The 20,392-nt window shown below is 44.5% G+C and overlaps 2 protein-coding genes across 3 annotated transcripts in view; one reads left to right on the top strand and one right to left on the bottom strand.

The window, feature by feature from the left end:
* Positions 1-218: 218 nt before the first annotated feature.
* On the top strand, positions 219-15,372 carry whamm (WASP homolog associated with actin, golgi membranes and microtubules). Of its 2 annotated transcripts, none has more exons than XM_079997030.1 (12): positions 219-656; positions 1,003-1,225; positions 1,322-1,495; positions 1,685-1,835; positions 2,210-2,379; positions 4,150-4,348; positions 6,163-6,347; positions 6,971-7,057; positions 8,732-8,827; positions 9,061-9,394; positions 10,713-10,855; positions 13,308-15,372. In XM_079997030.1, the coding sequence occupies exons 1-12, from the start codon at positions 292-294 to the stop codon at positions 13,464-13,466; spliced, it is 2,286 nt and encodes a 761-aa protein (XP_079853156.1). In that variant the 5' UTR covers positions 219-291; the 3' UTR covers positions 13,467-15,372. The 2 variants fall into 2 exon arrangements, with proteins under 2 accessions (XP_079853156.1, XP_079853157.1); XM_079997031.1 differs by having other exon boundaries at positions 9,064-9,394.
* Positions 15,373-18,447: 3,075 nt separating this feature from the next.
* Positions 18,448-20,392, bottom strand: part of homer2 (homer scaffold protein 2) — a 31,411-nt gene continuing 29,466 nt past the window's right edge. Inside the window, exon 9 of the mRNA XM_079997616.1 lies at positions 18,448-19,298. Coding sequence (XP_079853742.1) covers positions 19,110-19,298 — 189 coding nt within the window. The 3' untranslated portion in view covers positions 18,448-19,109. The remainder of the gene's footprint in view (positions 19,299-20,392) is intronic.

Below are 20,392 nucleotides of genomic sequence, written 5' to 3' on the forward strand. Positions count from 1 at the left end.
TTATTTGAAACCACGTCTAACTTCGATCCCCACCGCTTTGTAGCTTTAGCTTCTGTGCGTATGCGTGTAGAATGGACACGCACCGAGCTCAGCGGCGGGAGAGCGAGTCGAATTTCCGAGTTGCCCTGGAACGCAGCAGCAGTTCAGCGACGGAAAGAAGGAATTCCCCGCGCACGTGATCCGGGGGTCAAAGAACGGCGGATGACGTCATGCGAATGGCGGACGGTGTAAACAACGGCGTTCCTCAATGTTATCGCTAAGAAGCCAGCTCTGACACCTTCTATCTCGAGGATGAACAGCATCGAGTGCGAGCGTCTGGACAGTCTGGACGGCTGGGTGGCGGTGAAATGCAACCTCTTCGAGGAAAGCGAGACGTTTAAGTTGGGCTTCATCGTGCAGTGGAGCGTCATCGAGTCCAAGTTTGCCGTCACCTGCCACAACAGGACGCTGCAGCGGCAGAAGAAGACGACGACCTCGAACCGCGTGTCGGTGGCCGGCGACCCCCCGGTGAGCTGGGCCGGGCTATTCTCCGCCACCGACCTGAAAAACACCCACCGCCAGCTGACATGCGTGGCCGAAGTCCTGGGACCTTACTTCCCGGACTTGTCGGACTTCGAGGACGGGAACATCTGGGACCTGATCTTCCTCTGTAAGAGGTAGGGCGGTCACGATCGTGGCGTTTTATCCGACGATTAGTCGTCATCCAAATAATATGTTGTTCAGTTTGCCACTAACTGCTTGTGATTATACATGTTCACCTATTACAGAAGAGACGTTGGCATTAAGACTGGAACGTAAAGAATTGGAGTAGACCCCACACCCGCTAACCCGATTCCCATTCTGTTCCTTGTGACACTTCTCACATGGGTGTAAAACCCCCTCTTAATCTTGGATCCAGACGGGTGATTGTGAAATCCGACGATTTCCCCAAAACATCGATCCGAGGCGCTCGAGTAGTCTCCGCGATAACGATGATCGCCGATGGCTCTGTGTCGGTCGCAGGTGGAACCCGGGCGAGGATGAGAAGCGGGATGTGGAGACGCCCTGCAGGCGGCTGGAGAAGTACTTCACCACAGCCGTCGACGTCTGCGGCCGCAAGATCGTGCTCGACTCGCTTTTCCCGCAGGACGAGCACGACGTGGAGGAGTACTTCGAGAACCTGCACGAGTTCAAGAAGGAGAGCATGCAGGGCGAAGTGTCCCGTGCCAAGGGTCACCTGAAAGAGGTGAAGGCCTTTGCACCACTCAGTCAACCCCCCGCGCTTCAGCTGTGCGGTCCACACCTTTTTCATGACAAGGACCCTCCGTTTTGCCCCTTACAGCTGCTGCAGAGCCACGACGGTGCCGACGGGATGGTCCTGCTGCTCGACATCTACCAGGATGAGGACCAGGCCTATCAGGACCTGGTCATCACAGCCACCGCCTTCTTTCAGTACCTGCTGCAGCCCTTCAGGGACATGAGGGAACTAGCCTGCCTCTATAAGATTGAGATTCTGGTGAGTGCAGGCTTTAAGTTATGTAATGACGGAGACTCCGAGTGCTGGTATATTTCGATATTCAGAAAGCGTTCGTAGACGTTTATAATCCTGCCCCTAGATTAAAAGGCGTCATCTCTTTGCCTGTGCACTATCGTGAATTGACCTCCTCTGTTATTAATATTACTACCCCGCAATTCTCACCTGCAGAAGTCTTTAGACTGTGAGGAGCTGGGTCCTAAGAGAATCGCAGCCCTGGAGAAGGAGGCAGAGGAGTGGCGGAGACGAGCGGAGGAAGCCGTTTCCTCCATCCAGGACATCACCGTCAGCTACTTTGTACAGACATCAAAGGCTCTCGCTGGTAGCGTGTGTGTGTGTGTGTGTGTGTGTGTGTGTGTGTGTGTGTGTGTGTGTGTGTGTGTGTGTGTGTGTGTGTGTGTGTGTGTGTGTGTGTGTGTGTGTGTGTGTGTGTGTGGGTGGGTGGGTGGGTGGGTGGGTGGGTGGGTCTACGCTAATGCTGTACTTGAGTCGAGCTTATCAAGTTAAGACCTTAGGAACTTTTTTTTTTTTTACATTTTCATTTTCATGTCCTTATATAATAATAAAACCTCAAACTGTTGTCTTTGTTGCCAGATCGTGTTGGGATAAACAAGGTGTGTGTGTGCACGCGCGTCAGTGTCAGTGCAGTTGTGGAAATTAACGCTGATGAAAATCTATCATTGTGTTCCCCCGCAGGCATGGTGCAGCAGATGGAGCAGGACAAGGGCCGCTTTGGCCCGGCCGCCTGGGCATCCGCAGTGCCCAGGCTGGAGAAGCTGCGCTTCCTCCAGGCCAAGGAAACCTTGCAGCACATGAGAGCCGTGGAGATGTGTCTCGGCCGCAAGAAGGATGACATCAGACAGCGGGTGCGTGCGCTTCCTTCACCCCCTTGTTTTTCAGTTGCATTTTGCCGTGACATTTCTGGTTGGATCTCTGGAAAAAATAGTGTGTCAAAACCTCTCGCTCAGGGCCTGGCTCTCATCCAGTTCTCCCTCGTGAGCGCCGTTGATCCTGATCAGGCTCTCGTTGTGGTGACGCTGGATGGGGCGTGGCACTGTGCCAGCCCAATCCGGCGTACCGTTCACTTAGTATTCCAGACCAATCCGCGTTCCCGGCTGCCGCGCTCCTTTTATCTATTTATAACGCCTGACGAGGGGAAAAAAACAAAAAAACAAGAGAGAATCCCCGGGATGCACCACATGACCTGCTGCTGAGACCTGCACGTGCACCGGCACGCCGCCACATTATTCATCTGAGGAGGGGCTTTAAAAATCAGGTTTCAACTTTTTTTTTTTTTTTTTTTTTTTTGACGACATTGAAGCCAGTGCGCGAGTCGCTGTAATTAGTTCAGTGAGCCACACCGCCACTGGTTTTCCTGCATGAATCAACAGGTGAAGCAGAACTCCCGAGACGTCACATTCGTAACACGTGCATCTGCAATGTGACTGAAAAGGCCTCCCTCCACCTCGGTATATGTCTTTTTAAAGGAATATTACTTAACCAAGATCTCTTTAGGGAGACCAAGTCATGTCTGAAACGGCAAACTATGAGATTCTGGCACAGGTTTCAGATGAATGAACAGAATCTTTGTTGTTGACACAACAAAGACAGTGTTGTCACAAAGTAGTGGTCATAAGAAGAAGAATCTTTAATTGTCACGCAACACACCGCACATGCTTTGGTTGGTGGCCGGTGAAATAAGGCCTCTGCATTTGACCCATCCTGGCTTGTCGTTCCTCCGGGGAGCCAGGAGCAGTGGGCAGCATTCGTCAACACGCCCGGGGACAAGTGTCCATCGCTGGTCAGACGATGATGTGTACCCGTTTTTTGGTGGGGGTCCTTACTGACGTTAGGTGGAGGAAACCCCGTGTGAGCACGGGGAGAACATGCAAACTCCACACAGAAAGGCTCCTATTTGGGAGATAACCCGCCGGAGCACGGTGCCAACAGCGCCCCAGGCAGGAATAGAACCCAGGACCTTCTTGGTGTGAGGCAGCAGTGCCATGCACTGCACCACTGTGCCATGCACTGTGCTACTGGGCCAGGATCATCAAGGGGGAAAAGTGACTCTAGCTTCAAGTTTTCTTCCCCACTTTGATGTTGGTTCTGGTCCGGTGATCTGAATGAAACCGAATAAAAAATTTTCAATCAGCTCTTTATAGTGAGTCCAACACAGCCCTCAATGAATACAATGGCCCCCTTTCTTTGCAACACAACGGATTCCAGCCAAGCGAAGCTAGCTGCACTATTAGCAAGCTAACCAGCCTGTTGTTGATCTGCAGAGGAATGACCTTTACCTGACCTAAAAAAGCTAGCTCTCAAACCGCTTTCAAGCATTTTTAATAAACAATCAAATTCTATGAGATATTTTGACTAATTTCTTTCCTCTACCAAACACTATTTAGAATGCTTTAATGTGACTGTACTCAACAACAAGAACAACACAATTAGAATGAAAGCAAAGCACAATAAGGAAAATAAAGACAATTTAACATTACAAAGAACATTGCATTTGATACACAAGTCTCGCCTCTATCGAACACGCCCGGTCCAAGTAGACTCCTCTCTATGTGGCTTCACTGTGCGTCCACGTCACCTGACGACCTTTTGACCTCTTCCTCTTGCCGTTGGTGCAGCTGGCCGGCCTCCTTTCCGAAGAGCTGGGAGGCGGCTCTGCGTCCGTGGCCGGTCCGCTGCCACAGGAGACCCTGGACCAGCTGGAGCTGCAGTTCTACGAGGCCCAGCTGGAGCTCTACGACACCAAGTTCAAGATCCTGAAGAACGAGGAGCAGCTCCTTGTGGCTCAGATAGACACTCTGCGGCGGCGGATCAAAGGTACAGCGATCCTGGAGGCGCTTATTTGAGATAGAACATGTAATGAGGCAACAGAATAAAAATAGAGAAAAGAAACGGCTAATAATAATCAATAATCCTTGACGTTAACTAGAGGATAGAAAAAAATGTGTAAACGCACAATAAACCTAACTACCATCTGTAAAATATAATATGGAATTTAGTCGGGCTACACCCTGAAAGTGGACGAGTCTCATCATCAGTTAGAAACCAGTCAGTCGACTAAGATTCTTCAAGTTGAGCAGTCGTTTATATTTTTATTTTTTTTGTTAGTATGCATTACAATAACAGGATAAAACAGAAGCTTACAAAATGCACAGGGGTATCATTTCAATGAGGAATTATAAATAAGGGGAATCATAAATATATTTTTATTTGTGTGAAACGTTTTCGGGATGGTGCTCGCCTATCTTGCCCAAAGGAAGAGCCGAGCTGGCCCAGCCCGGCCCGCTTCCCCCCCTGCTGATCCGATTCGACTGACAGTAAAAATAACGTCAGCTCTCAGTAAAGTAACAAAGACAGTAAAAATGACCCCAAAAATGTACATAAACCTGAAACTTGAACCCGAAGATACACACCCAGTGCGCACTTTATTAGGTACACCTGTAAAACCCAATGTAATCCAATACACCAGCTCTGCCTGGAACTGTACTTTAAGTTTAACTTTGTAATGTTCAGTTTTTGTTGACATGGAGTCGGAAATGTGTGATTCAGTTATATGTTTATGACCGAGGTCATAGTCAAACGTGTTGTTGTACTCAACTACATTATATTGAGAGGTGGTTTAAATTTTTTTGTCCTCCCTATTGACAAACATGAGGGGGGCAGAATATTAAAATGCAGCTCTGTACAACAACACCGCCAACAACTATGATCCCGAAGCGACAACATATCATTGAATTAACACCTCTTCTATGACGGTGTAGAAAAACCCTGAACATTATAGGGACCATAAAGCACAGTTGATGGCTGAGCTGGTGTATTGGATTACATTGGCTCAGATACAGATACAGAAGGTGTCGGGTACGAAGGGAGGAGTCGAGGCATCGCTGTTCGCTCAGGCGTCAGAGGATGTGAATAGAACATAATGACCGCCTGTTCTGATACGCTGTAACACTGAAGTTTGCATAATTCGGATGTCCTACAAAGCACATTTCATTTTTTAGGGGGGCGGGGGGCGGGTTTGAGGATGTAAATATCCCCCTAATTGCTGCTCATGGGAAATTAGAGGATGCCTTCCGATCGCTCTCTCTCTCTCTCTCTCTCTCTCTGTCTCTCTCTCTCTCTCTCTCACACTCTGTATTTGTGTCTACCCGTCTCTCAGAAGGAAGCAGAGGAAAGGCAAAGTTTGTTTCACATTGGAGTGAAACATGTGCGCACAGTCACTTTCGTATTGTCAATGCCAAACTGTGACGTCCAATTTTCAACACTAAATGACCTCACCTTTTCTTGTTATTACATTTATTGTTTATCAACAGGTTTCTTGTAAATTCCATATTGTATTTTTCTTTACTGTCCATTGTTATGTTTATTGAACATTTTCAAACGTTTTCCATCCTCTCGTTAACTTTGAGGATTATTGTGTATTGCCATTTATTTTCTCTATTTTTATTTCATTGCCTTATTATATCAATATGAGGTCTCATTTTCAAGTTTCGCGCTTCGAAATCAGACTTCATCATGGGAGTATAGAAGCGGACGTTATGATTCGTATCAAGTGTGTGAATCTTTGTTGCGTTTCGGACAATAAAGGATGACATTGAAGCATGCGCTTGTGTTTTTCCCTTGACCTGCAGAGTCGAAGGAGGAGGTGGTATACTACGACGTGTGCGAGGAACCGGAGGAGCTGCAGAGCCTGGTTCAGACGGGCGTCCATCAGAGGGAGGCTGCCATCGTCCAGCAGCTCCGCCGACGCCTGCAGACGCTGGAAACCAAGAGGGGCAATATCTGCGCCCAGCGAGCCTACCTGCGCAACAAGAAGGTAGGCGTGCATGCGTGTGTGGTGGGTGTTTTTTGTGAATTTTCATCCATATCCACAGTTTAGTGACCACAACTAGCTATGCTGCATCATCAAATTCACCGCGGCTGCCTTTCACTTCTTGCACATGCCTGATCTTTGCATTCTTGCCGAGAAAGCCGTGGTGGACACCGCCACCAACAATGGAAACAGGCATATAGAGGAGCACATCCATAATGCAAATGCATTGAATGACTGTTTCTTATAAAGTCCCAGCTTAAAAAAGTATCAAATGTGTTATTTTTGTAAACAAAATAATGTTACAGATTTCCACTTTATGTTGATAATCAGATTATTAACACTATATTTGTTTGGCAAATCATTGTTGTCTTTGTAGTTTTAAATGGGAGGCTCAATATAAATAATTCATATTATAATGTGATTCAATATCATTGAGAATTCATGTTTAGAGGAAAATATGTCCGTATGACACTATTATCATCTGTTTTTTCACCCTTTCTTCCACTGTGAGAGAAGAAGTGAAGTGTGTGTGCGTGCGTGCGTGCGTGCGTGCGTGCGTGTTATTGATTCCTTCCCAATATTTGGGAAGGAAGCAGTGTCCAAACATCTGACCCTGATTCTTCCAGGATGAGTGTGTGGAGGCCCGTGAGCAGAAGCAGCGTGAGGCCGAGCACGTCTCCCTGCTCTTCATCCAACACCACCAAGTCCACCTGGTGAGTTCAGTTCAGTTCAGTTCAGTTCCTCCCGTTCCTTCTGGAACATTGGGCGACGAGTCCCCACCATTTACCAGAATGGCGTCTTCTCGTCGTTTCCGTAACATGCTTTTTTTACGGGGTGAGGTTGTTAACCCCACGCCCAACCCCCGGAACCTGGAGGGCCGGGTGCTGACTTACCCGTGTCACAAAGATAACAGATGAAAAAACCTGCTCCAGAGCCCACCACCTGGTAAATAAACTCAGCAAAATAGGCATCAGCACCCCACTCAAAATACATAAACATACATAAAAACAGTGAGTACACCCAAAATAATAATAGATAATACATACATTTTTGACCACAACATTTTTTAACATTTGAACAAATATCTGCATGGGTTGCTCGCCATGAATGACTGAATTACAGAGCAATGGTGCTATAACAGCACAAGGCTTATCAGGGGTATAATATCACTTTGATATCATTTAAGGAAAAAACATGAAAAGAACCCTTTCAAGGTATTTCCGTCTTACGTTTCACACAGTCATGTTTGTTTATTTATGAATGATTAAAAAAAGAAGACTGCTATCCTTTGGGGATTTAGATATCGGTTAAGTTGTGATAGAGACATGAGTTGTAAATCTCTAACGATGTCAAGCTGTTTATCCCTATATCGTCCCTGCGTCATTCCACTGGGTCCAACATTTAAAGTCTATAAAACACAATCTGCCAACATGTTTGCCAAGTTAGGCCGTTCATTATTATTAAAATGCTATATGAGAAAATGTTATTTAAAGTAAATAATAATGGTTCTTTTTTCAAAAGACTACTGTTTATTTTCATATCTGTATATAGTCATGGAAGTTGCATCACAAACGTTACAGAATAAAAAATGTATTACCATTACAATTTAGTTATTTTTTAGAAGTAAATCTGTTTCCCCATCTACACAACACATTATGAATAAAATAGAAAAACATTATTTATAATAAAATATGATCCTTTTTTGGTGTCCCGCAGTTTTGCTCCGCCGCCCCCGTCACACCGGCTTATTTTCCCTCCAAAACAAATGAGCCGTTGCTTTAAGTGACATGATAGAGTGAAGTGACATCATTCAGAGGAGGACAGGTCTCAGAGGAGCTCCGGCTCCCGGAGGTTCGGTCAAAACAATCACTTAATTAGGCATTTTAAAGAGAGAGCAAAATAAAAATTGAAAAAGATTTATCAAATTGTGTAATTATCACAGAGAAAGCCCCCCCCATCCCTCCAGTAACAGGTGTTTGTGTCTAAGTGCACTCTGCACAGACGCCTTGTTCCTCCAATATCTGAACTGAACTGAACCAGAGAAAGAGAGAGAGCCTGTTTCAGAACGACCTGGAGACGGGGTTTCGGCTGATTTATTTCTACTTTTTGAGGATTTCTCCAGGTGGGGAGAAAAGCACCGCGCATGGTTTAAAGCGCCTGCTGCAGAATACCAGTTCCTATTCCCACGTGCTCTGAATTGTGCTCTGAAATGTAAAAAAAAAATGGATTCTTTGTTATTCAAAATTCTGTAAAATAGAAGGGCCAAAGGCACCCATCTCTTAGAATGACTCTCCTATCGCCCCTATCCGATCATTGCTAATCCATCGAGTAAGTTTAAAGTTTCCATCAACGTCATCCTGAAGTCAGTCTCCCTCATCTGACGGCAGAAACGAGAGAAGAGGAAAGAGGAGGATCAGAAGAGGAAGGACTGGGTGGACCAGGAGCGACAGAAGACCCTGAGCAGGCTACGCTCCTTCAGAGAGGTGTGTGTGTGTGTGTGTGTGTGTGTGTGTGTGTGTGTGTGTGTGTGTGTGTGTGTGTGTGTGTGTGTGTGTGTGTGTGAGTGTGTGTGAGTGTGTGTGAGTGTGTGTGTGTGTGTGTGTGTGTGTGTGTTTGTGTGTGTGGGCACGTGCCCGCGTGCGTGTGTGCACGTGTGCGCCCATTAATGGTTTTTCATCTAAGATGAATATTGCCCTCTCCTTTCCCATGCCCCCAGAAGTGTCAGGGCCAATACGTCCTGAAGACGCCCCACTCCAAGAGGGCTCCGCCCGAGCCGCTCCAGCCCCTGTCCCTCATCAGCCACTCCCCCCCGCCCTCGTCCTCCGGGAAGACCCCCAAGCAGGAGCCCAAACCCAGAGAAGTCCCCGTCCAAATCTATGCCCCGACCCCGCCGCCAGCACAGCCGATAGCTGGCCCACTTATGACGGTCCCACCACCCCCACCTCCTCCTCTACCCCCACCTCCTCCACCCCCAGCGGTGTCTCCCCCCCAGCCGCTCAAGGAGGCTCCTCCTGCTTTCCCGGCCAAGAACACCCTGAAGCAGAACATGGGTGAGGCTGTCCGACTCCACCAGATAAATCTTTTATTTGAATTTGTTTTATTTTTTCATACATTTCTTTAATTTTTTATTTTTTATATATAATTGATTATTTTCTCTTTTTTCATTATTTTATATATTATTGATCATATCATATTTTTATAGCCCTTGACAATACCAACTGTTCCACATCAACAACTAAAATGACAAATCACACCAAATGAAATTAAATAAATAAATAATAACTCATTTATTTTCATGAATCGATAAAAAATAAAAATGACTCATTATGTTCAACAAAGAGGTATACATAGTTTGCCATAGCGCTCAATTCTATTGCTACAATTTCTGAATCAATCAGAAAATTGTATTATTGATACTTTGGAAGTTCTGCAACCGTTTTAAGCTCAGGTTAAATACCGTCACAAATGAAGAACACAGATTGTATGTCTGTATTATGCTGAATTGCTTCTGTGAAATAGTTTTGTAATGCACGTTAGAAGGTAAACTGAGAAGCAGTAGAAGTAGTCCTTCTCATTATGTTTTAAACGTTGATATATCACACGGCCAAGTCCGCAGCCTCCCGATTCCACGCGTTTTTAATTTTTCAGAGTCTATTTGTAAGACGCAGTCAGGCCGCTCAAACCCACTGCCATGGTGTGAACATCGGCGCTGCCGACTGTTTGTGTTCCCGTCAAAGCCGAGTCGACGGGTAAACACGGCAAATGTGACTTTAGCCTGGGGAGGTGTGTGTGTGCGTGCGTGCGTGCGTGCGTGCGTGCGTGCGTGCGTGCGTGTGTGTGTGTGTGTGTGTGTGCGTGCATATGTATTCCGTCCTAGATGTGTATATATAATGTAAATATTACTTCATTCAGTTGGGGCTTCAGAACATTGTTTTCCTTCCTGAGAGTTGTTTTTTTGTGTGTTTGTTTTTTTTAATCTAGTGTTAGAATTCTGCTCCAATGTCTGGGTTTTATATATATATATATATATATATATATATATATATATATATATATATATATATATATTTTTTTTAGAATACAAAATGGGAGTTGACTTCTGTTCCCATGCTTTCAATGGCCTGTTCTGCATCTCGAGTGCTTTTACATTTATGCAAAATCAAAACATTCCAGTAATTTGCATCACCGTCAGATCACATTATGTGTTTGCTTTTCCATGGTTTCACATCTGGCGCTCGCTTGCCGCTGAAATACGCACACACACACACACACACTCACACACTCACACACTCACACACTCACACACTCACACACTCACACACTCTCACACTTCTCCGCTGCCATCTCTAAACTCTGTTTGCCCTGAAGGAACGATGGACGAAGTGCTTGCTTCGCTGCAGCGCGGCCAGATTCAGCTTCGCAGGGCTCCGGCCCCCGTGGCGGCGCCCTCTGCTGGCGACCCGAGGGACACCCTGATGTCTGCCATCCGACACGGAGTCACACTGAAGAAAGTAAGCCGCTTTTGAAAAAGCCGGACTAGAATACATGCAAATTCATTTGCTCTTTTGGTCAATTGAGGCTGTAAAAAGTACATTATCAAGCAAAGGCTTGAGTGTGACAAATTATTTTATTTTATATTACGCACACACACACACACACACACACACACACACATACACACACACACACACACACACACACACACACACACACACACACACACACACACACACACTCTCACATTCAGGCCAGAAAGCAGTAGATTGAGGCTAAATAACAATCTATCTGACTGGACTTTTGGATTCATGGAGCATGGATGGAGCTCCAAATGGTATATAGTGGTATTATGGTATATAGCATATATGATACATTTAAAACCTATTTAAAATATATATATATGTGTATGTATGTGTGTATGTGTGTATATATATATATATATATATATATATATATATATATATATATATATATATATATATATATATATATATATATATACACACATACACACACACACACACACACTACTCACAAAAAGTTAGGGATATTTGGCTTTTGGGTGAAATTGATGGAAAATGTAAAAAGTTAAGAAGAAGAATCTTTAATTGTCACACAACACACCACACTACAACGCATGCACGCACACACACATGCACATGCTTTGGATGGTGGCCGGTGAAATGAGGCCTCTGCATTTAACCCATCCTGGCTTGTCCTTCCTCTGGGGGCACAGCCAGGAGCAGTGGGCAGCATACATGGACACGCCCGGGGACCTGGTGATGAGTGTCCATCGCTGGTCAGCGATGCGGTGGGTACACCTCAACAAAAAATGTCAATGTCTCAATAACTTGTCATGTGGCCTTGAGCATCAATTATAGCTTGACAACCACGTCTCATGCTGTTCACAAGTCGACTTATTGTCTGCTGAGGCCTGGCACCCCACTCTTCTTGAAGGGCGGCCCTCAGGTCATTGAGGTTCTGGGGTACAGAGTTACGAGCCTCTAAACAGCGACTCAGCTGATCCCATAGGTTTTCTATGGGATTCAGGTCTGGAGAAAGTGCAGGCCACTCCATTTGAGGTACCCCAGTCTCCAGCAGCCGTTCCCTAATGATGCCACCTCGATGAGCTGGAGCCTTGTCGTCCATGAAGATGAAATTAGGCCTGTGTTGTTCATGCAGGGGCACAATGACTGGATGAATGATGTTATTCAGGTAGTACGGGCTTGTCACTGTACCATTCACAAAGTGTAGGGCAGTTCTGTGTTGACTAGACACACCTGCCCACACTGTAACACCACCACCACCAAAGGCTCGTCTGGTGACAACAGTGGCTGATGCATAGCGCTCTCCTTGACGTCTCCAACACCGTTGGCGGCCATCATTTCTGCTCAACGTGAATCGACTTTCATCAGAGAACAGCACTGAGGCCACTGGTCCCTCGTCCAGCGTAAATTCTCCCTGGCCCATGCAAGACGATGATGGCTGTGCCTGGTGGGTGGTCAGGTACCCTTGCAGGTCGTCTAGCACGCAGACCACGCTGATGTAAACGGTTTTGAATGGTCCGACGTGACACTTGGGTGCCCCTCACCTCCCTTAAATGTGCCTGGAGTTGAGTGGCATTCATCACCCGGTTCCGCAGGGCACTGTTCACAATGAAGCGCTCATCAGTGTGGGATGTGGCCAAAGGACGTCCACTTCTATGCCTTTCTGTGACTCTTCCAGTCTCTGTATCTCTGTTGCAACCTGCTGATGACACTCTGTGACACTCTAAGCTCAGTGGCCACTTCCCTCTGAGAACATCCTGTTTGAAGCCTAACAATGGCGAGGTACTGTTGATCAGTTGTTAGGTGTCATCTTGGTCTCATGATGTCAAAATATAAACAGCATGATGAAGAGGACTGTTTAAATACCAATTCTAATTGAACCAGGAAATGTATTGGTTGATTCATGGATCAAACACCTGTTGTGAATTTTGCCGTTCAGCTCCTTGTTAGAGAACAGCAAGTTGTGCAAAAAGTACTGAAACATTGAACAGTTGGACATGTGCATTCAAAAGTTTAGAGAAGGTCAAATTAAGTTCACCTGTAAAGGTTATAGTGCATCTTAGGTTCATCCTGAAATTTCACCCGAAAGCTGAATATCCCTAACTTTTTGTGTGTGTGTGTGAGAGAGAGAGAGAGAGAGAGAGAGAGAGATCTTAACCTTGTGTGTCAGGACATTCCCAACACTGGTATATTGATATTTGAGATATAGATGTATTATTGTAATTTTTTTTTTACTGATTTATTTCATTATTTTATTTGTGGTTTAAGACAAAGCAAAACAATCTGTTAGCGCAAGTAATTCAGCCTGTGCATTCGAGGAATAATGCATCGTATCGTTAAATGCTGTTAAAAATGACCGTTCTAAGAAGTCTTTTTGAGTCAAAAACCTTTCATCGAACGGATCCCTGTGCCGCTGCAGGTGATTCCCGCCACCACCGACACCCACAGCAGCAGGGACAGCGAGCTGGAGCGCAGCATAAAGGCGGCCATGCAGAGGATGAAGAAGGTGTCGGCCGAGTCCGACGATGACGACGACCGAGGAGAAGACGAGTCGCAGTCCAACGAGTGGGACAGCTGAGGACACACACACACACGCGTGTACACACACACACACACACACACACACACACACACACACACACACAGAGGACCCCCTGACGTCAGCCCTACAGTATTCTGGGATCAAGCTCTTACTGAAGCAGGTAATGGCCGTCTTCTAAAGGCGACTAGACCGTCCAAGATGGAAAAAGTCTGTCCTTTGGTCGTTTGACGTTGGTTTTTATGAAACGCTCGGGCCAACTAAGCCTTGGTGACATCTTCAATCGAATCCCGTTGGATGCACAACTGGAGAAGAGGAGGAAACAGACCAATCTCCTTGAGTCCTCCGAAGACATAAACTAGAATCTGTTGACTTGACATTTCTGGGTCCAAAAAGCCTCAAGATGTATCCCTTTAGTAGGAGAGTCAGCAAATGTCATACAAGGAAGCTCCTGCTTTTTATTATTATTATTGTGTTGGGGACCTATTATACTCCCTTTCAACAGCATAATATAGGTCTGAGGTCCCCAAAACATGGTTTTGTTTTTTTTTGCAGTTTTTTGAAAACACCACTCAGATGCATATACATATGCATTCTAGCCATTCTAACATGCCTCAAAACCCCTCCTGTTCCTGACGGTCGGTTTCAGTGTGTGCCTCTCTTTAAAGGAACATTACCTGCTGCTCCCCACACCCGCTCTGGAACTGTTTGCCCCAGTTCTGTGAGCCCGTTGTATGAAGTACGTAAACGTTCACTTATTTGACTAGTCCGCCAAAATATGTTTCTGAACAAATTTGAGGCTCAGTTGCACTCATTCAATTTTCAAGGCCTCATTTAAAAGTTTGTTCTGACTTCTCTTGGCCGTGTTCAAGCTTGTTGGGGACACAGCATTAGGCTTTTTTTGTTTCATTCAATTCGGAAACGTTGGAAAATAAAATAAATAAATACATCTACAATTAAAAACATTTTTTATTGGTTTTGAAACACGCAGTGGATTGCTTGGTGTAGCCTACAGTTAACCTACCGCATACCATTTTATTTTTTTGAAACAGCAGATACTCATATTTCCCTCGTCTGCAGTTCTGTCCTGGATAGTTGGTATTAATTCCTCTTTCTTTTAAAAGATTTGTGCTGGTCTGTGAAGCCAACAGAGCAGTTTCTATGCTTAGGGGGTCAGGCGGCGCTTGTTACTTCTCCAGCCGTGGGTGGAGTTACCCCATGTGACGTAGGAGGGGATTGCAAATGTGAACGGCTTGTTTCACCACTCAGGCAGCCCACAATAAACTGACTAAGTTGTCTTATTTCACAATGTGTGTGTTAGTAGGCCCATCAGAGACCCAAATGTATGTGCACAAGCACTGAGAAAGTGAGTTCTTCATAAAAGGTCCCCTTTAACACATGTAGGGCTGGGATAGTAAAGAGTTATTCATGAGGAATCACTACGCGTTTATCGTTTGAATCAAGTGTTTTACGTCCTTGTGGTCGCCTTCTGACGTATAGATCCCAGAAATGTACTGTATTCTGTCAAGTGAGAAATAGCTTTGGTTCTGGTAAAAGGATATCACAATATATGAAAGGCTTTTTCTTTTTTTTCCTCTACAGTGCCATAACACATTGGCTTCATGGATGAATTATTAACCCTTTGCAAACCAACCAAATTAGTCTTTTGTTTTCCTGTTCTGTTCGACACATGCGCCGCCTAACGATCCATATGCAATTGTTGATGTTAGCAACAATCTTTACACTTATCTATGTATCTTGGAGCACTTGATGTAACCAGACGCCTCAAAGACCTAAGGGTCTCTGGAGAGAGTGGTGAAACACTGATGTCCCCTTCCCTCCCTGTCTTTTCTTATTGCTGTACTTAGGAGATATAACTGTGCTCAAGTGCCTTGTCAATGATAGAAATGGCTGCGGTGCTAGATTAAAAGGTTTGCAAGTCGAAGATTTGTTTGACATTTTCCTTTAGTTATGAGCTCTCATGTGCACCAATAAGTGCACTAATAATAAAAAGAAACGCACACGGTCCTAAAAGTGTTATTAAAGGATAAATGAACTGCATCTATTGAAACCACCCCCCCACTCACACGGCAACATCCATTGTCGACGAAATGGTTCTAAATCGCGCTTCCTGCAGCGAGGGCCTGGATCTCCGCAGTGCCGGTGTCTGGGTTCATGTCCTGTGCCGAGTGTGGCGCGAGAGCGTCCACGTGCTGCTGACGCCTTGGGAGGAGCACATGGCGGGCGCTAGGCAAACCCCGACTGATTTGGTGTCGGTGTGAGACTCCTGCAGCCACTGTTACTATGGCAACAGGGAATCGCGAGCGGCCCACAGTGCCATCTTTGTGTGTGTGTGTGTGTGGCACAGCAGCAGCAGCCTCCTCTCCAAGTGATGTTTCACCAAGTCGCCCACTCAACACCCATCACACAATAGGCCTGGAGAGTAGAGAGTTGGAGAGTAAAGCGAACGAAAAGCATGTTGCTGTCTGGTGTCTTTGCAGTTTGACCCCCCTCCCCCAAAAAAAAGAAAAGAATAGTCTGGAGACAAAAACCAGACCACAGAAGCGACCCACTGTCTCAGCAGTGTGATGAACTGGAAGCAGTGATTTACTTCTTTTATCAGATGTCGGCCGTTTGGCCGGACACAGATTCCGTGACCGTCTAATTATTTGGCTCGGCGTTTCGCAAAAAAAAATAAAATGAGTGAGTGGGAATAAGTTGCCAAGGCAACATGTTGACTTATCCACCACCACTGCAGCCATTTCCACAGTAATGTGACTTGGGAGTTCATGGGTTCATCGTTCATGTTGAAATACCACCGTACTTGTTTCTGTTGAGGTTAACCCCCTTATCCTTTAGTCTATTTAGGGTTTCTGTAAATTAAGAGGAAATGCTCAGCTTTCTGTTCTGAAGGCTCATTTGGATAAAGTGGAAAAGTTCTGTACAAGACAAGGAATGCATTGATTATATTGCATTGGATTTTAGTATCTGAATATCCCAAATACAAAAATATGATACAGGGCCTCATTTAATATGCAATATTCTAGAAATGTCTTCATAGAAAGGATAACACCTTTGAGATGAACCGTGTCATTTCCAAGGGGGCCCTAAGAATACATACACATTGAGAAAAACAGGATTGGATTTTCTGCCTTTTAACATATAAAAGCATGCCAGATGTCCCTAAGGGAGAACAACCCATCAATCTCATGTTAAAATGATCCCAAACCAATGCCCCCGGTATAGGGAGTGGGAAACGCGTTCTCTCAGACCTTAAAACAGAGTGCATTAGTCTTCGTAAATCTATTAGTGTTTTGATTTCCTGCAGAGCGCCCATGGTGCCATGCTGCTACTGGTGATGGAAATACTTCCCCAGTCACACAGACCGAGGAGCCCTATTCCCCAGTCGCCTCTTGAAGCGACTTTTATTTGGCGGTAAAATAGGAACTTCTAATGGCCGTTATTGGAATCGCCCCTCATAAGCCTCAATTAAACCATCAACAAGGACCAGACCAGAACTGAACGGAGGCGCTAAACGTTATCCTGTTCAGTGTTGTCAAGGGGGGAGGAAAAAAACAGACACAGACCCACCATTGTAATTAAACTATATTTTCAACAGTTGCCAGTTCTATAGTACAATATTCAACAGGAGTCACAAAAGGAGAGCGTCACATGTTCTGGATTCCTGGATCTGACGACTTGGGGAGCGACGGGGGTTAAACGAGAGTGAGGGACATAAGGTGCCAAAGGGTGGACAACTACCAAAAAATAAAACGGTGTCTCAAGAAGTATTCCACGGCACTTTGTACCTTTTGTGTTTCCCGATTTATTTTCCTTATTTTTATTTTTTATTTTTGTTTTAAACACATCAAATCAAGATACCATGACACCATCGTCCAATCAAATCCACTGTAAAAAAAAAACAAAAAAAAAAACCCCAAAGCTGTATGTTTACATATATTATACATTATATTTGTAAATAAAGTTTCAGTTAAGGTATTCTTCGGGTACAGAAGTGGGTTGTAGAAATACTAGTCGCAAAAGGGGGCATCCAAATAAATTATAACAAAAAAACATGAATGTCTTGTATTGAAGGCTGGTACCTCTCTCTGTTTTCTATGAAGTTCGTTTTCACCTCGTCCTTCCCACCGTAGCAGCACAGAGTCCCCCACCGAAAAGAACCGCCACCGCAATGGGAAGCATCAAAAACCAGGTTTGAAGACAGAAAGTCCCCGTTCCACCCAACAGAATCACACATGCAATGAACAAAACGCAAGAAAAGAAAACAACAAACAAAAATCAACTTGAAGCACTGCACTCAAGGCAAATGGGTTTTACAGTATACTAGTATGTTTTTTTTGGGATGAGGCTTCCTCTACCTCCAGTCTTTATGGAGATAGCTTTTTTGGAAAGAAAAGTTGAAGAAATCCCTTTTTCCCTTACCGCAGCGCTGCGGTTTGGATCCCGGATGGCTTAATATCTGCGATTGATTTCCCTTTTTTTTTTTCTCCCTAAAAAACACTTGTAATTCAACAGTTTTTTTGTTGAGTTCTTCCCCCCCCCCCCCCCCCATCCCCACAAAAAATATATTTGGAGTAGTTGCTATGGTTATGGCGGTGGCTTGGCCGGCTCTACTCACCAGGTCTGGTCAGTCCTGGAGGCACTTTGTGTCACGGCCATTTCTCTCTCACATATATATATATATATATATATATATATATATATATATATATATAGATATATATATATATATATATATATATAGATATATATATATATATATATATATATAGATATATAGATATATATATATATATATATATATATATATATATAGATATATATATATATATATATATATATATATATATATATATATATATAGATATATATATATATATATATATAGATATAGATATAGATATAGATATATATATATATATATATATATATATATATATATAGATATAGATATAGATATATATATATATATATAGATATATATATAGATATAGATATATATATATATATATATATAGATATATATAGATATATATAGATATTTATTTATTATGTGTGCATATTATCTAACCAGTACAAACTGTCTACAAACACCCGACACCTGAGATAGACGTGAGGCAACAGCGACAACTGTCTTCCAATAGATGACGAGTATCTGGAATTCTCTGGGGGGGAGGGGGGTTAGCGGCGATTATTACTCAGTGGTGCTTCGACAGCTCTTTCTCATGGTTTAGCCCTTTTGGATGCCCCGAAAAAATTGGACGCCGTGATTTGCTGAGCGCCAGCGCGGCATCGCTGCATCGCTGCAGCCGCCAGGAAAGACGGAGACAATTGGAGAATCGACTGTGACAACGCCTGCCTGGATAAGGAACCTGGATGGAGCTCCAGATCCAGCATACTTCAAACCCCCCTCCCCCGCCAACCTTAGTCAGCATTTTAACGTCACTTTCCCTTTTCACTCTTTGTTCTTCTTGCTTTTAGTTTGTTCACTTAAATAATAATAATACAAAAAGAAAAAAATACATCTCACTTGAATGGGTAGTGTTTTGAGGGAGCAGAGCCGCCGAACTGCCACCCTGAAGACCTATAGTACCGTAGCGCTATAACACTCCCCATTTTGACTCTCTGGCCCCAGTGGGGCCTCCGGGGCCCCCGTGGCCCTCAGTTCTCCACGCCCAGCTTGGACAGGCCCTGCCTGAACTCGTGCAGCTCGTCGATCTTGCCGTCCAGGATGTCCATGAACTTCTTCAGCTCGCCCTTCATGCTGCCCTGCTTCTGCCGGTTGTCATCGATCTCAGCCTGGAGACCCTCTATCCGGCCGTCCAGGTCCTTGTTCTTTATCTCGGCGGCCTGGGGAGAGAGAGAAGACAGAGCAAAAAAAACTCTAAATCAAATTAAAAAAAAGAAATTGGTCTGTCAAAAGTGGCTTTTTGACGGACTATTTGCCGATTTCAGGGTTAATAGATTTGTAGGAAGTTCATTTATATTCAATTTTAAATCCTAGTAACAGTTTTATTATGTAAAAACCCAGGTTCCAATAATGCTCGCTTGCCATCGGTGACTCCCAGTGTTTTAGCCAGAATTAAATGGGTAGCACAACATGAAATGATTTTTATGCATCGTAATGAGTCCTCGTTTGGACAGAAAAACCTTGAAAGGGGACGATGTTCAGACTCACTCGTTCACCTGCGCTTTGCAACTCCATAAAAGCTCAACAACCTGTGCTCTGTACACGGTACTGTAATATGCTGGAGCGAGTAAAAAGGCAAATGAAGGAATATTTCGAAAAAATCTTCATCTTCATCTTAATTTAGAATCACATTCATTTCATTAAGCTCTACTGCTCTACTTCATTAGGCTCTACTGCTGAGGGACTCCTCAGCAAAGACTAAAAAAAAAAAAAAAAAGCACCATTTGACCATTTAGTTCCATATACTGTAACTAGCTGTGTATTTGTGAAAAGTGTAAAGTGCCACAGCCTGTCAGACAGCACTAGCAACACACTAATGCCACAGATGCCGCAGAAGGGAGGGGTTTAAAATAGCTCTGGACGGGTGTTGTGCCTGCATGACTGTATCCTCCAGCTGTCTCCCGAAATCGGAGCTCTACCCGGGGTGTCCGCTTTAAATAGGGAGCTGCCACAACTCTGAGTGAAGGGGGGGAATAAGCTAACAAAAATAAATAAAAATTTTGAAGTCGCTTTGACTTGGTTGGCATTAAGAACATTCAGGATAACCATAGTGTTCTCCTGTATTGTAATACACCGAATCTTAAGCTCCTTTCACACATAGTTCCCGTTTAATTATTGGGATAACCTTTCCAGCCCCGCTAGTGATTTTTACTATTCACACATGCAGTTACATTCAGGAACATTTCTGTCCGGCTCTCAGAGACCAGCGCTTCCGTTCCCATCTCCCCGCCACTCCCGGACGGACTCTTCCCTC

Source organism: Zeus faber, assembly GCF_960531495.2.
Source record: "Zeus faber genome assembly, chromosome: 3".
NCBI lineage: Eukaryota > Metazoa > Chordata > Actinopteri > Zeiformes > Zeidae > Zeus > Zeus faber.

Coding starts and splice junctions, on each gene's coding strand:
- whamm (XM_079997030.1), top strand. CDS start 292: ATGAACAGCATCGAGTGCGAGCGTCTGGACAGTCTGGACGGCTGGGTG. Junction 1,496..1,684: donor TCTATAAGATTGAGATTCTG/GTGAGTGCAGGC, acceptor TCTCACCTGCAG/AAGTCTTTAGACTGTGAGGA. Junction 4,349..6,162: donor TCTGCGGCGGCGGATCAAAG/GTACAGCGATCC, acceptor CTTGACCTGCAG/AGTCGAAGGAGGAGGTGGTA.